Source organism: Pimephales promelas, chromosome 16, assembly GCF_988280905.1.
Source record: "Pimephales promelas chromosome 16, fPimPro1.hap1.1, whole genome shotgun sequence".
NCBI lineage: Eukaryota > Metazoa > Chordata > Actinopteri > Cypriniformes > Leuciscidae > Pimephales > Pimephales promelas.
Genome location: NC_142784.1, coordinates 1729629 through 1744453, shown reverse-complemented (window position 1 = coordinate 1744453; position 14825 = coordinate 1729629). Strand labels below are relative to the sequence as shown.

The 14825-nt window shown below is 39.3% G+C and overlaps 1 protein-coding gene across 1 annotated transcript; it reads left to right on the top strand.

Moving 5' to 3' along the window:
* Positions 1 to 7596: 7596 nt before the first annotated feature.
* Positions 7597 to 10885, top strand: LOC120464446 (uncharacterized). Its single transcript, XM_089120782.1, has 4 exons — positions 7597 to 7719; positions 8024 to 8113; positions 8262 to 8354; positions 10457 to 10885. The coding sequence occupies exons 2-4, from the start codon at positions 8075 to 8077 to the stop codon at positions 10766 to 10768; spliced, it is 444 nt and encodes a 147-aa protein (XP_088976908.1). The 5' UTR covers positions 7597 to 7719; positions 8024 to 8074; the 3' UTR covers positions 10769 to 10885.
* Positions 10886 to 14825: the final 3940 nt, after the last annotated feature.

Sequence of the window (14825 nt, the reverse complement as noted above, 5' to 3'; positions counted from 1 at the left end):
TGCCCCGTCATAGGCCTGAATGTAAAAGTGAGTGCGAATAACACTGGCAAAGCGTTTTTTTGGAACTGGATGTGGAAAATGTAATTTGAAGGAAAACGAATGTTATAATTAAATTAAGTAATTTTGATGTATGTAACGTTATCATTCCAATGAAAGTAATACTGATTTACCGTAACTTTTATTGTTAAACTTTTTATTATTTGGGGGAAATGTCGAAGAAATGGTCAGGATCCGAGACAAATTCTATTCATTTTCTTCAGGAGACTAACGATTATTGTCTCAAACTGGAGAACATTAAGAAAGCAAAAAAAAAAATAATAAATAAATAAATAAAATGATGATGTATTAAGATGTAAATTATGTAGGCTATAATATATTGTAAACTACTAAAGTTTGTTGGATAATATAAAAATCAAAAAAAAGGGAAACCTGGAGGTGGCCAATACAAAAATACACAAATAAAACAAACACTGGCTGCACTGCATGATCATTTTTATAATGTGTCAAAGAACTCGATGAAATAAATATCTCACATCAAACCCTAGTAAAGCAGACACTAGTAATTATCAGAAAATGAAATTAAATCAAGTTTGGACCTTTGAGATAAAGAGATGAAGGGGATGCATTTATACAGAGAAAACGTCAATAGAAATGAATCTTTAGAACGTCAGGATAAAGTAAATGACAATAGTTCTAATAGGTTATTTAGGGTTGAAAGGGAACCTAAAGCAAACAAAAAAGCATCCAAATGTATTGTTGTACGTAGATGTCTGCATTCGCTGTGGTGCGATGAAAAAAGACCAGTACTGCTGGCAAACAGATCCAAAATATGATATTGGAAGATATTTTGCTTAAGAAACCATGGTAAATTTGGTTTCTGTTACTTTTGTGTTTATTTCATGTTGTACAAATCTCTTATAGCCTACTTTTATAATGGCTAATGCTTATCTAAATATTATTTTTTAAATAAATAATAGTATATACTATTAAATAACGTGCTGTATTTGGTATTGAGAAAGGACCCGTTTAATTGTGATTACAACATCAGTGAACATTACATTACACAGTTAGATGGCAGCAGAGTCAGGAGCAAAGACTTCTATATTGAAAGGGACTGAAAAAAAGAAACAGCCATTGTTTTTACTTCAAACACCTTATAAGACATGCTTACATTGCTAAAAGGACAAAGACAAAGATATCCTCAGTGGACATTCAAACATGATCTTGTGATTATGAATATAAGTTTGACCTGAAGAACATCAGCTAGATGCAGGTAGCACACGTTTAATTGATCTATCTTTCATAATCATCCACATAGTGCAATGATCTTCAATGAAACGACTTAGCGTTCCTTCAATACTAGTTATAAAGTGATGTTTTAGAGTTAGTAGTGGAGGCTTGGGCTCAACTGTGAACTGTTAACCTGAGATCTCAATCTATGGCGGAAGGAAGTTCTGCACAAAAGAGGGTTTCTAAACACACTCCGTTGTTGTTTCTTATTTATTTACACACGTGTGCTGTCAAACTGTCATATAAACACAATACCACACTCATAGCCGTGCGATACGGCTCTATAGCTATCATCTCACAGATGTGCTGCAATATACAGCCATACCGCACTGATCATCACTGTCATATTGCTCATATATTTTATTTTATATATTACAGTTTTTCTCAAATGCTAAAACACATTTCACAAACGTTTCGTCCATGTTCTCCAATGTCTAAACACAACACCCTTTTCTAAAGCTACATAAACACAACCACACCTTCTCCCTTCAATACTCAAACTTTTCTCACCAAAAGAGCAATCAATCAATCAATCAATTTTTTATTTATATAGCGCTTTACAACAACCATGCGTTGATCAAAGCGCTGGACAGAGAAAAAGAAACAACAACAACATTAAACACAATACACACAAAACACTTCTATAAAATCATTTTGCTAATCAGCTGTCAGTCCAGTGTCAAAAGCTGATCTAAAAAGATGGTGCTTCAACCTGGCCTTGAACAAGGGCAGCTCCATGATGGCGCGTAGTTCCAGAGGCAGCGCATTCCATAGTTTCGGCCCCGCTACTGCAAATGCACGTTCACCCCACCCCAAGAGCAGCTCGAAGCTTTCAAAAATGTAAACACTATACACATCATTACACACTACAGGAAAACAATTGAAAACACACTGCTCAATTTGTGAGAAGTTTGTTGTTTCATAACTGCCAATGCATATTTTTAGAAACTTTACAGTAATGGATCTTCTTAGATCTCTGCAGAGGATTAGGCATTTAGATTTGTGAGTTCATATGAAGAGTATAAATCTATAGTAAATTCTGTACACTACTGTAACACGACTCAATGCAAAAACAGAATCTATTGCACACAACAGTACTCTTGAAAACATGATCAGGGTGTGAAGGTTTTTTTATTTATTTTATTTACACCACAATCACTGTGTGGCATCATGTCGCTGAGCTGCATCGGGCCACATCACCTCATCCACATCGCAGGCTATATATTGTCTCTTGCCAGGCACCACGGGAAAAACGCCCTGGAATGGCGGATCCATCCTTGGAAGTTCTCCACTGGGATGTCAACACACGCCAGCGCCATTGCCCTTAGGAGGTTCTCTCTAGTGTATGGTTGTCCGTCATAAACCTTCCATCTCCACGATGAGAAGAACTCCTCTATAGGGTTCAGGAAAGGGGAGTAGGGTGGCAGACAGACGTTTAAAAAGTGGTTACTGTTGGTGGTGAACCACTCTCTGATTTGGTTTGTTCTGTGGAAGGGTACATTGTCCCAAATGATCACATAAATGGTATGTTCGTGCCCAGGATGGTGTTGTTGGCGGTCCAGGAGGATATCTTTTAGCTCCTCTAGGAAGGTTAGGGGACGTTGGGTGTTGTAAGACCCAAGGACAGCCTGCCGGTGGACAAGCCCCTCCAAACCCATGGCCGCACAAAGAGTAATTTAACCGCCGGAGAACTCGGTCTATTGTGGCCACGCTGACATCATCAATGCCCTCAAAATTGACATTATTGGCAATGACTTTGTCTCTGATCTCCCGGAGTCTGATGAGGTTGTTCTCACGAACCATATCCACAATGAGGGTTTCTTGTGCCACTGTAAATATGGCAACCCTCCCACCTCTATGTGGCATTCTTTCAACTCTAAAGAAAGAAACGTGTTGTCAATTGACATGTTTTACAATACAGTAACAACTGATTTTAAACCAATAGACTACTTTCACAGACTTGTAAAATTGTATTGTGACAAAGAAAGCAATGGAGTACAATACCTGTTGTGTTGTCTGAATGCCCTGATAATGGTGGCCACGGTGAACCTACTCAGGTTTGGACGGACTCTTAGTCCTGCTTCAGCCATTGTCATGCCATGGACAATGACATGGTCAATGGCTGTTGCTCGCATCTCGTCCATAATGATGGTGCGAGGTTGTCTTGCTCTCCCTCCTGGACCTTCTCCTCTCCCTTGTTGGCCTGCTCCTTTTCCTCCCTGGCCTCCTCCTCTTCCACCTTGGCCAGCTCTTCTCCCTCCTCTGACTTGATTACCTCTTCCCCTGACTCTGCCTTCATCCATTGTGTTTGTTTGGAATCTTCAGCAAACTGTGCACTCAGAACTTGCTTTTATACATGAGGTCACAGCATTAGCAACAGGTGCTTTCAATTTTGAGTCGTTGTGTGTAATGAATGACGCCAGGTGTGTTCATTTTGTTCAAATATTGCTGACTGTGGCAAGCATTTTGCATCACATGAGCTCTCATTTGAGAATATGAGCAGAGTTCTTTTGCAACTTGTGTTTTAGCAAGGAAAAATGTGTTAAGATTTATGTGAACGGAGGATTGTGTTTTGTGAATTGTGTCTTCATGTGAAATGTGTTTATGATATTGGAAAATGATGGCTAGATTTAGTAAATGTGTTTAGACAACTGGTCATTTGGTTTAGAGGATTGGCTTTTGTGTTTTAGCATTTGAGAAAAACTGTAATATGGTTTAATTTTCCATGGTGGGGCTGATAACAGCTCTTTATGTAATACAGATGCATCAGTTGTTGCCCTAATGCATCCTTTATATATATCCCCTGTATGACGCTTCTGACCAATACGCTCATTTCTCTCTGAATCTGTTAGATCTTCCATGTTTATATATGATAAAGCAGTAATTCTACAGTACACATCATTTTATCTTCATCCCCCCCCTATTATGACATAGCCCCCCACCTAAGGAGCGGATTCCAGATGCTCAAAAAAACACAACAGTACAGGAGGGTGGTGAAGCGGAGGTGGTCTCGGGGGAGGGACTGAGGGCCAGGCCTGCACTGGGAACCAGTACCGGGATATAGCAAGGCGGGCCTGGGCCATGAAGCATGGGCGACCAGGGCAGAGCAGGCTGTGAAGGCAGCCAGGTCAGAGCAGGATGAGCAGATGGCCAAGGTAGTGATGACCCTTCGGGTGGCCACGGCGGTGAAGACCCCTCGGGCGGCCAAGGCGGTGATGACCCTTCAGGTGGCCACGGCGGTGAGGACCCCTCGGGAGGCCACGGCGGTGAAGACCCCTCGGGCGGAGACGGCAGTGCGGCCCTCATGGTCCCATCATGGGCCCTACTGCCCCCCCAAAAAAATTTCTTGGGGGCAGCTATGGGGTCACAGCCACTGTCTCAGCGGAACAAGTCTCTGGCTGGGCTGTCTCGGGCATGAGCAGTCTCTGGCTGAGAGCACGGCCTCGGCAGGGCTGACGGTGAGCGTGGTCTCGGCGGGGCTGACGTGGGGCTCAGGCTCGGCAGGGCTGACAGTGAGATCTTGCATAACACGAAGATCTGTCAGGGTGCAAAGATCTAGTTGAGCCCGCACATCCGACAAGATGTGCAGGTACTCAGACCAATCAGGCATAGCGGCAGACATCCAAATTATCTCAATGTTATCTTATAAATATTGATATTACTCAACTTATAATTATTTAATTATAATTTTCAATAATTTTCAACTCATAATGTGGGACAAGCACTCAAAATTTATTATAAACTGAAATACTGATGTGGGCCCACTAAACAATTATAATCAGCTAATTATGTTAGAAAACATGAAAGTGACACCACAGTGATTCAAAAAATCAAAAGGCACAAAATCAAAGGAGCTCAGTCAAAACAAAGTGCTTATCATAAGTTAAAACAAAAGGAAAAGGAAATGACTCATAAAAACAAAATGTGTCTTAAAGTACATTAAGTGTTGATAGTTCCATTTTCTGATAGTGGTCATTGCTACAGGGTAGATTAGGTATTTTGGGTCTCCATCTCACATTATTCAGTAAACATTATGAAACTCACAAAGGATTCATGATAAAATTCAATAAGATTCTAAGTATAATCCATCCTCAACAGCAATGACGACTACGTTTCAGCACTACCTTGAAGGCTCCAACTCACGTTTTTAATATCAAACATTCAAATAAAGTACTTGTTTCTACTGGGCTGTACTTCAACTGGCAACTGCAAGGTATGAATTGCGCATGAGCGCATGAATTGAACAGTCGTTTCCCACAAGTTATTCAGTACAAAAACTTGGGCTGGGCAATACGTCAATGTTGTGATATTTATCTATTAACAATCAATATATTAAATATGAGGTAGAAGAGGCAAACAGAGTCACATCTTAAATATGAGGTAGAAGAGGCAAACAGAGTCACATCTTAAATATGAGGTAGAAGAGGCAAACAGAGTCACATCTTAAATATGAGGTAGAAAAGGCAAACAGAGTCACATCTTAAATATGAGGTATAAGAGGCAAACAGTCACATCTAAAACCTGAGGTAGAAGAGGCAAACAGAGTCACATCTAAAACCTGAGGAAGAAGAGGCAAACAGAGTCACATCTTAAATATGAGGTAGAGGAGGCAAACAGAGTCACATCTTAAATATGAGTTAGAAGAGGCAAACAGTCACATCTAAAACCTGAGGTAGACGAGGCAAACAGAGTCACATCTAAAACCTGAGGTAGAAGAGGCAAACAGAGTCACATCTTAAATATGAGGTAGAAGAGGCAAACAGAGTCACATCTAAAACCTGAGGTAGAAGAGGCAAACAGAGTCACATCTAAAACCTGAGGTAGAAGAGGCAAACAGAGTCACATCTTAAATATGAGGTAGAAGAGGCAAACAGAGTCACATCTTAAATATGAGGTAGAAGAGGCAAACAGAGTCACATCTTAAATCTGAGGTAGCAAGAGGCAAATTATTACATTTGTAAAGTGGGGGAAAAAAACAAAAAACTTCCTCAATACTCATCTCAACAAATAGTCCAGTTTGGGTGATTCGCTCATTGAACAAATCATTCTTCAGTGTCAATAGATGCCCTTTCAGTGGTTTGTTGTCCTCAAGACACATCACACCTTTGGATAAATGTGAATGTTAGCTTGAGATTCTTTGGGAACTGTTGGTCTAGTGCAGGGGTGCTCTTGTCTATCGACTGTCCTGCACAGTTCATCTCCAACCCTAATTAAACACACCTGAATTTAATTTCCAAGTGACCCTGAAGACCTTAATTGGTTGCTTCAGGTGTGTTTGATTAGGGTTGGAGATAAACTGTGTAGGACAGTCGATCGGCAGGAGCAGGGTTGGGCACCCCGGGTCTATTGCAGACCAAAGACCAGGAGAAATGAGTCAGCCAGATGTGTGGGACCAGTCACAAGTATTTCATCCTCCACGACTATACTTCCAGTGTCCGTGCGCTGTCATGACAACAACAAAAAAAGCGAACTACAACTTAGTCAGCTGTTCAACTCAGGGGTGTGTCATGTGGGTGTGGCAACAGTAGCGTGCTGAACTGTCAAGTAATGTTCGTTTGGCTGCCTGGGGCTCAAGGATATAGAGCGACCAACTTTTTTTTTTGAGCAAGCATTGATTATGCGCGACACAGTCTCAATTTGCGGGACGTGTGAATTTGGCTTCCAATGCTGTGCGCGCACACGCTACGCGGGACGGGTGGTCACCTTAGCGCACGTACAGTCTCTGAGTCATCGCTGCAACTAGGAGATGAAGGAGAGCTGAGATCCACATCACCTAGCATATCTTCGTCTCTGCCACCCCAGGATGCTAGTGCGACCGTCACGTCTCGCGAGTGGATGATAACTAGATTTACAGTCTAAAAATATTATATTATAGTTTAGATAATTTTTTATAATATCCCATGAAACAACTATTTCTAAAGTGCTTCTTTTATAAAGAACACCCCCTTTTCTTTGATCGAAACTGCAGCCCAGATATGATGCGTAATGGAGATTCTGAAGCACTCTTCTTTGGTCAGAACCAAGGAGAGCGATCACGGATAGGTCCGTCCTGACTCTTATGTACCGATTCTTTTTAACAATGCGACAAAATATTTAAAGGTGCTCAATGTAACTTATTTTTCTAAAACGAATCCTGTTTTTAATGCCTGTGTGTGAAGGGGTTGTAATCACACATTATAATGATCTACTTATCGGGTTTTGCTATTACCTCTGAAGGCCAATACTCCGCACGCGCGCGCTCTCTCACTGAAATCTGCACTCAAACCAGAGATGTACGTGCGATGTAATTAGCCTACATCATAGATTCATTAAGTTAATCATACAGTGATTGACAGGTTTTGTTCTATTTCAGCAGCGAATAGTTTCACAGAAATATCACATCAGAACCATTAGTGCATTGGATGGCCAGCTCTATTTCAACAAGAGGAGGTAAAAGCATTTATTTGTAATGAAATTTTTTTAAATGTGACTAATCTTATCACTTATCACTGTGAAGCTGCTTTGATACAATCTGTATTGTGAAAAGCGCTATATAAATAAATGTGACTTGACTTGACTTGACTAATCCTGAATTTACCATAGTTTTTATAATTGAATTTTGGTATGTAGTATTTTTGAAAATGTCTTGGATGCCCTAATTATAACTTTTGTTGTTTAATGCTTTGTGTGTCTATGTATTTTTACAACTAATTCTGAAAGTAAAATCACTTTTTTCTGTTTCTCTTTCTTGTAGATTAATGCCGAATTTTTTCTTATCACGACCTTACCTTTGCAATCAAGATTTATGGCCTCTTTGGACAGACAGAGCTCTCAGCTTCTCCAGGTGATCAGGAGCGAAGGTTGACTCCTTCATGAAAAAACTAAGGATACTATAAAAGTTATGGATCAGATATTGGTTGCATGAGAACAAAATTGCTTGTGGCAATCAATTTAGTAGTGTTTTGGTCTAATAAAAACAATACATTTTGTAGAGTCCGGACATAGACGTCAGAAGAGAGTGCCTGCTGAAGTGCCTGATCATGTACCTTGGTGAAGATGCAAGCTGTCTGATCAAAGAATACCAGGTAATGTAGACAAATTGCTGAAATTTTGTCCAACCATGTTTGCCTTAAAGGGTTCGTTCACCCAAAAATGAAAATTAAGTCATTAATTACTCACCCCCATGCTGTACCAACCCCGTAAGACCTTTGTTCATCTTCGCAACACAAATGAACATATTTTTGATTAAATTTGAGAGCTGTCTCACTACCACATTGGCTTCCTAAGGGACTGACTCTTGACGGCCCAGAAAGTCAATGAAGAAAATGTTTAAATATCCCAGGTGACTACGGTGGCTCAACTACAAGTTTATCAAGCGACGAGAATACTTTTTGTGCGAAAAAACAAACAAAAATAACGACTTTATTCGACTATTCCTTTTCTTCCTTGTTGGCCTGAAACGAGACTTCCTTAGATTTCCACGACGCATGCGCGAGAATTGCGATCTCCTTACACTACTTCATTTCAGTTCTTGCGCAATTTAATTTAGTTTAATTTAATTTAGTAAGTTTGGTAGTGACATATCGCTCAAAAGTAATTGTTATCATTTACACATCGGCCTGTGTGACTTTCTACCACAGAATACAAAAGAATGTATTTTGAAGAAGGATTAGTTCACTTTAAAAAAAAGTTTTGCTGATAATTTCCTCACCCCCATGTCATCCAAGATGTCCATGTCTTTCTTTCTTCAGTCGAAAAGAAATTAAGGTTTTTGATGAAAACATTCCAGGAATTTTCTCCATATAATGGACTTCAATAAACCCCAAATGGTTCAAGGTCCAAATGAGTTTCAATTTTCTGTTCTGTGATACGTGTTCGTGACGTCACGTAATACACAATTATGTTGAAACGAACGTGCATCACAGAACAGAGCAAGTTGAGCATTTGTGCTTATAAAACTTATTATTTTTTAAATGCCCGATTGTTTTGCTAGATAAGACCCTTATTCATCGTCTGGTGTCGTTTAAAGCCCTTTGAACAGTTTGCACTGAAACTGTCATTTGGACCTTGAACCCCTTGGTTCCCAATGAAGTCCATTACATGGAGAAAATCCTGTAATGTTTTCATCAAAAACCTTAATTTCTTTTCGACTGAAGAAAGAAAGACATGGACATCTTGGATGACATGGGGGTGAGTAAATTATCAGCAAAAGGTTTTTTTTTAAGTGGACTAATCCTTTAAGAGCCCCCCATTCACTTGCATTGGTTTTGTGTCCATACAATAACAGTGAATTGGGGCTGTGCTGTTCTGTCACCAACGCTGTTCAAAATTCTGCAGAGTACAGTAATTCATACTGGTTTGAAATGACAAGAGAAATTTAAACGATGACAGAATTTTTATTTTGAATTACTTAGGGATGGGCAACGATTAATCGCGATTAATTGTTAGCAAAATAAAAGTTTGTGTTTACATAATATATGTGTATGTAGTGTGTATAATTAATTTGTATATATAAATACACACACACACACACACACATGCATGTATATATTTAAGAAATATTTGCATGTATATACTTTATATATATTTATACATAATTAATATTATATATAAATATAAATATTTGACATGTTAATACCACATTTTTCTTAAATATATACATGCATGTGTGGGTATTTATATATAAAAATTAATTATACACACTACACACACATATATTATGTAAACACAAACTTTTATTTTGCTAACGATTAATCGCGATAAATCGTTGCCCATCCCTTGAATTACTCCTTTAATAGGGGTTGGTTCACCCCAAAATGCATTTTGAACACTGTTGAGTGGATTGATAAATGCCTCTGATTGGCCATTGTGGTACTGCACTCAACAAATATGTCTGTGATTGTCTACAATGGTCAGCAACTGGGAGCCTTTGAAAGTGTTTAAAAGCATTTTCAAAGCTAAAGAGAGTGTAAAAGTACATCGTCACCCAAAAATGAAAATTGTCATCACTTACTCTACTCTTGTAATAAACCCTACAAATTTTATTGAAGATATTTTAATTAAAGTTAACAACAGATGTTTGGGCTCTACATTGACCTTAGTAGTACAGCTAACTAAATTTTGGGGCTGGGGGTTTTTTTCTTCTTCCACAGTCCCTCAATTGCTCTCTGTTTTTGTATGTTTTTAGGATGACCAGAGGGAGGAAGCGGAGAGAGAATTTGAAAAGACCACTATGGCATTTTTTGTGATCCGTGAAAGTGATGCTCTTAGTCGTGTGCTGGACATTTCCATTGCCATTGAAGGTGTGGAAGTACTGAAGGAGTTGCCCACTGTTGCCTGTGCCTGTGCCATGATGTTTGGACTCGTTTATGCACTGAACCTAAAATATCCTGAAGGTCTCAAATATACTTTTGAGGCCTTTCAGATAATAATCATGGACATAGAGAGTAAGCAGATGAGCCGAAGGGTGCAGAACCTCTCTTCAAAGCTGCAGGGGTGAATTTGTTTCCTTTGACCCAGCTACAATTTTCTGCTGAAGTTTGATGTTTACATTGTTAGACATTGTGTATGAGGATACTGTACACGTAAAAGAAAAAGTTACGACAAAATAAATTGTCAAAAGTTTGATGCTTGAAGTCATTTTTCTTAAATGATAAAATTACACATTCTGAAAGTAAATAAATTTCTTTATAATACATTAATATTTTAAATTGTATTTTTTTGGATATTTGGTTAGATATGTAAAGTACAATAATTAAGTCAATACAACTTAAGAAAACATTAAGACAAAGTATAATTTGATATTTCATTCAACTTAAAAACTTTATTTGATTCAAAGATTAATTTTTACTTTAGCTAAGTAATGGATGGTTAATTCTCTTCAAAGTAAAAATTTTAAGTTGATAGAAAGTAAATCAATTAGATGTAACCAGTTGACGCAATTTTTTTACTTTGATCTAATGAGACACTTTTTTCAGTGTAGTCTTCCTCCAGGAAATCGGCTTATTAAACTCTGGATTAAACTAAATCTAGGACTATTTAAAGCCATGACATAGAAAGCAGATTTTTGTTAATCAGGTTTAAAGGGCCGTTTTATTATAGGACTAGGCTTAATCTCTGTCCGGGAAACCGCCCCTATAAGTTATAAATAGCTAGTTGTCATGGGTATGCAAGGAGAAGAACCCAAAACAGACAGTGCAACGAACTGGGGGTTTATTGGAACAAAACCCACGAGGGGGAAAACACAAATAGAACAAGGAATGGATGGCAGACTAGACTAGACAATGACTGTACAATAAACTGACAATTCTTCAAATAAACGTTCACAAAGACAAGACTCTAAACTATGTACTCACGGGTAAGAGAAGGCAAGGTATAGTTCCAAGGACAGATTCAACAACATTCAGCATGAATATGCAATGAATCAACACAAGACAGCAAACACAAGGGGGTTAAATAGCAAGAAACTAACGAGGGGAACAGGTGACACTAACAAGGCAATCATGACTAAACAAGGATAACAAGGGGGCGGGGTTACGAGACGAGACAACACAAGCACATGGCCCAAACAACAGACCATGCACTTGAACATTAAACATGATTCTGTTATGATCCTGCCTCACGACTAGGGAAAATCAAGGACATTAAGGCAGAATCATGACAGCTAGTAAGATAATATAACGATAACGTAACTTATTTAATACAATTAAAGTAATTATTCTACTGATATGTAGGCTTAATGCTAGATCAGGCAAATGGTAATAGGACCACTGGGAGGAGCCAGAGGAGCTTGATTTTTTCTGTCTCACAAATATGTTAAAAAAAAAAATTGTTCACAAAAGTTATCTACTGCAGCTTTTGATAAAACAAAATATCCAGTTGTTTTATACGAAATCTTTAATAAAGGGTTTCTTTCACTTAAATTTTTGTGTTTGGTGATGTCTGTGATTCTTCAGGAGTTTAACAGTATATGTGTAAACATGAGCTTAAGTTAACACAGTCACATAATCCTTTTTCTTACACACTCCAGATATGTTCAGCTAAATTATGACAGTTATTTAAATAATTTAATCATTTAACTTAGTGTCTGGTTGTTGTTGCATCCCATTCTCACCCCCAAGGCATCACTTAACTGACGCCTTGGGAAGCATTTGGACATGCTTCAATATCTGACGCTTTAGGCGCCCTTTAGCGTCAGTAAGATGACGCCCTAGGATCGCGTGTACCCTACCCCCACCCCACCCCACACCTAAACCTAACCGCGTCCTCTAACAGACGCTTTCCTTTAGCGTCAGTTAGATGACGCCGTAGGATCGCGTCATGTAAGTGACGCTAAAGGGCGCCTAAAACGTCAAATATTGAAGCATGGTCAAAGGTGACGCCTTGGGGTGAGAATGCGTTGGTTGTTGTTTCTTCATCCAGAGTCAGTGGAGGAGATCAAACTCATCAGATTCTCCTGCATCTTCATCATGGCTGATTCACAAGCATCCATAGATGGAGATTTCTCTCCAGGACGCAGGTACTTTCAACTAAAACTGTTAAACGTACAGTATGCGATTTTTGGCCACCAGGGGTCACTCATTTAAAATAATAACAAAAGACGTACTTTGATGACGTCGGGAAAGAGCGTGGGCTCACGGGAGTTGTTGTCGCTGTCAATGACAACCAGCTCAGCTCATGGCATGACATCATCGTTTCACAAAATATACGGATATATGGCATCTCTCTGTAGATTTAGCTTGTCGAGAAGCTTTAAATGCAACCCCAATGTTTACCTGTGTCATGCTTGTCCTGTCCCAAACCCTTCTCGGGTCATATTTTTCACCCGTACGTTTGAGCTTTACTGAGCTGGCTGTAGCAGCAGAACGTGCAGGCAAAGTGTAATCGTGGTCCATAACTATAATACAGACCGCAGTAGACGAATATAAATATTTATATTACGCTCCTTCAATGAATGACCTATTTTAGAACATTTTTCATTTATAGGGCACACCGGATTAGAAAGCACATACTGCTTAGATACTATAAAGATACTGCAGTCAAACGTTTGACTGGGTTTGCGTTATTCATCCACTATGTGCTAAAGGCTAAAGGGAATATAGTGAGTGCGCGGCGCCGGAGGTGAGGCGTTTATTTAGTAAGCATGAGCGCGCTGAAGCGGGCACGTACATTCGCAGCCTGACTCATAAGAGTATTCAATGTGCGCGGCTCGCTAACAGCAACAGTTGGCTGTTTTGAATGAGACGAACCGGTTACTGTGAACGAGGAGCACTTTATGCGCGAGCAGCACCGGGGACAGTCTGTCTGTTAAGAGTGAGCGCTCGTGAGCGGGCACGTGATTTACACACATAAAAATACGTACTGCTTTTTTTTCTTTGTCATTTTCTTTGCTTTATTGACGGTAGTCCAGTGTTCCTCTTTGTGTTTGGCGGTTTCGCCGGGTTCCGCAAGGAAGTTAGAGAAAATAGAGGAGTCAAAGGTTATATGACGCCATACACGGGCGACGAAACGGAAATAAAGAAACGTCCCGTGTCTAAAATTAAACTATAAATTTCTCCGTATTTGAAAGTTGGTGGAAACTGTCGGGATAATGTAAGTACATATCTAACAGAAATATATAACATAGATGCAGTTATTTTTGCTATTTTTAAAGCAGAAAAAATACATATTGTGGCTTTAAATATTGTGTCACATCACAGAAAAACAGATACACACACGCAGGCATGCACGCGCACGCGCACGCGCACACACACAAACACACACACATATCAAATAATAATTTACAGAAACACAGTAATCTAGAGGATTAAACTGAATCTGTTCTCTGTTCCAGTTCAGTCCAGCAGAAGAGCTCAAACCCAGAGTCCAGCTGTGTGTCTGTGAAGAGTGATTGCTTTATGAATCAGCCAATGAAGTTTAAGAGTGGAGACACATGGCCTAATATCAGGTATATCACTTCTATATTATGCTTATAGTGAATGCTTATTCATATTTTTATGAAATTATTATTAATATGCAACCGTTTAATGATCAGGGGCCGTATTATTGAACGAGTCAATGCACATTGGTGTGCGAGATATGCATCTCACACTCCGCCCTGAAATCATATTTGTATTGCATTGTTTTAAACACTAAATATTTTACTTAAAACATTCCTCAGACACATATTCAGTTATTTATAAAATACGTTGTTCAAAAAGTAGTTTCAATGTAGCTAGCTACTTTTTGATAGTAACTTGTAGTGTAGCTAACTACTTTTCCAAAAGGATAGCTTGACTGTAGTTTAACTACTTTAACTTACAAGTAGCTTGTTGCTTGTCAAACTACAGTTCCAGAGTAGCTTCCCCAACACTGGAGAATACACATATGAACTGGGCGGATGAACCTGCAGTATTACATATGGAATGGCACTGAGATTGGTCCAGCCAAAGAAGGGGGGAGACAACACAGATTCAGGGCGTAAGCATGCCTCACAGAGGGTGCTCTCGCCGAAGTGATGGTATCTACGACTGACTGATTATATCACCTAGAACCTCCGAGTCTCGTCCAGGGACCAG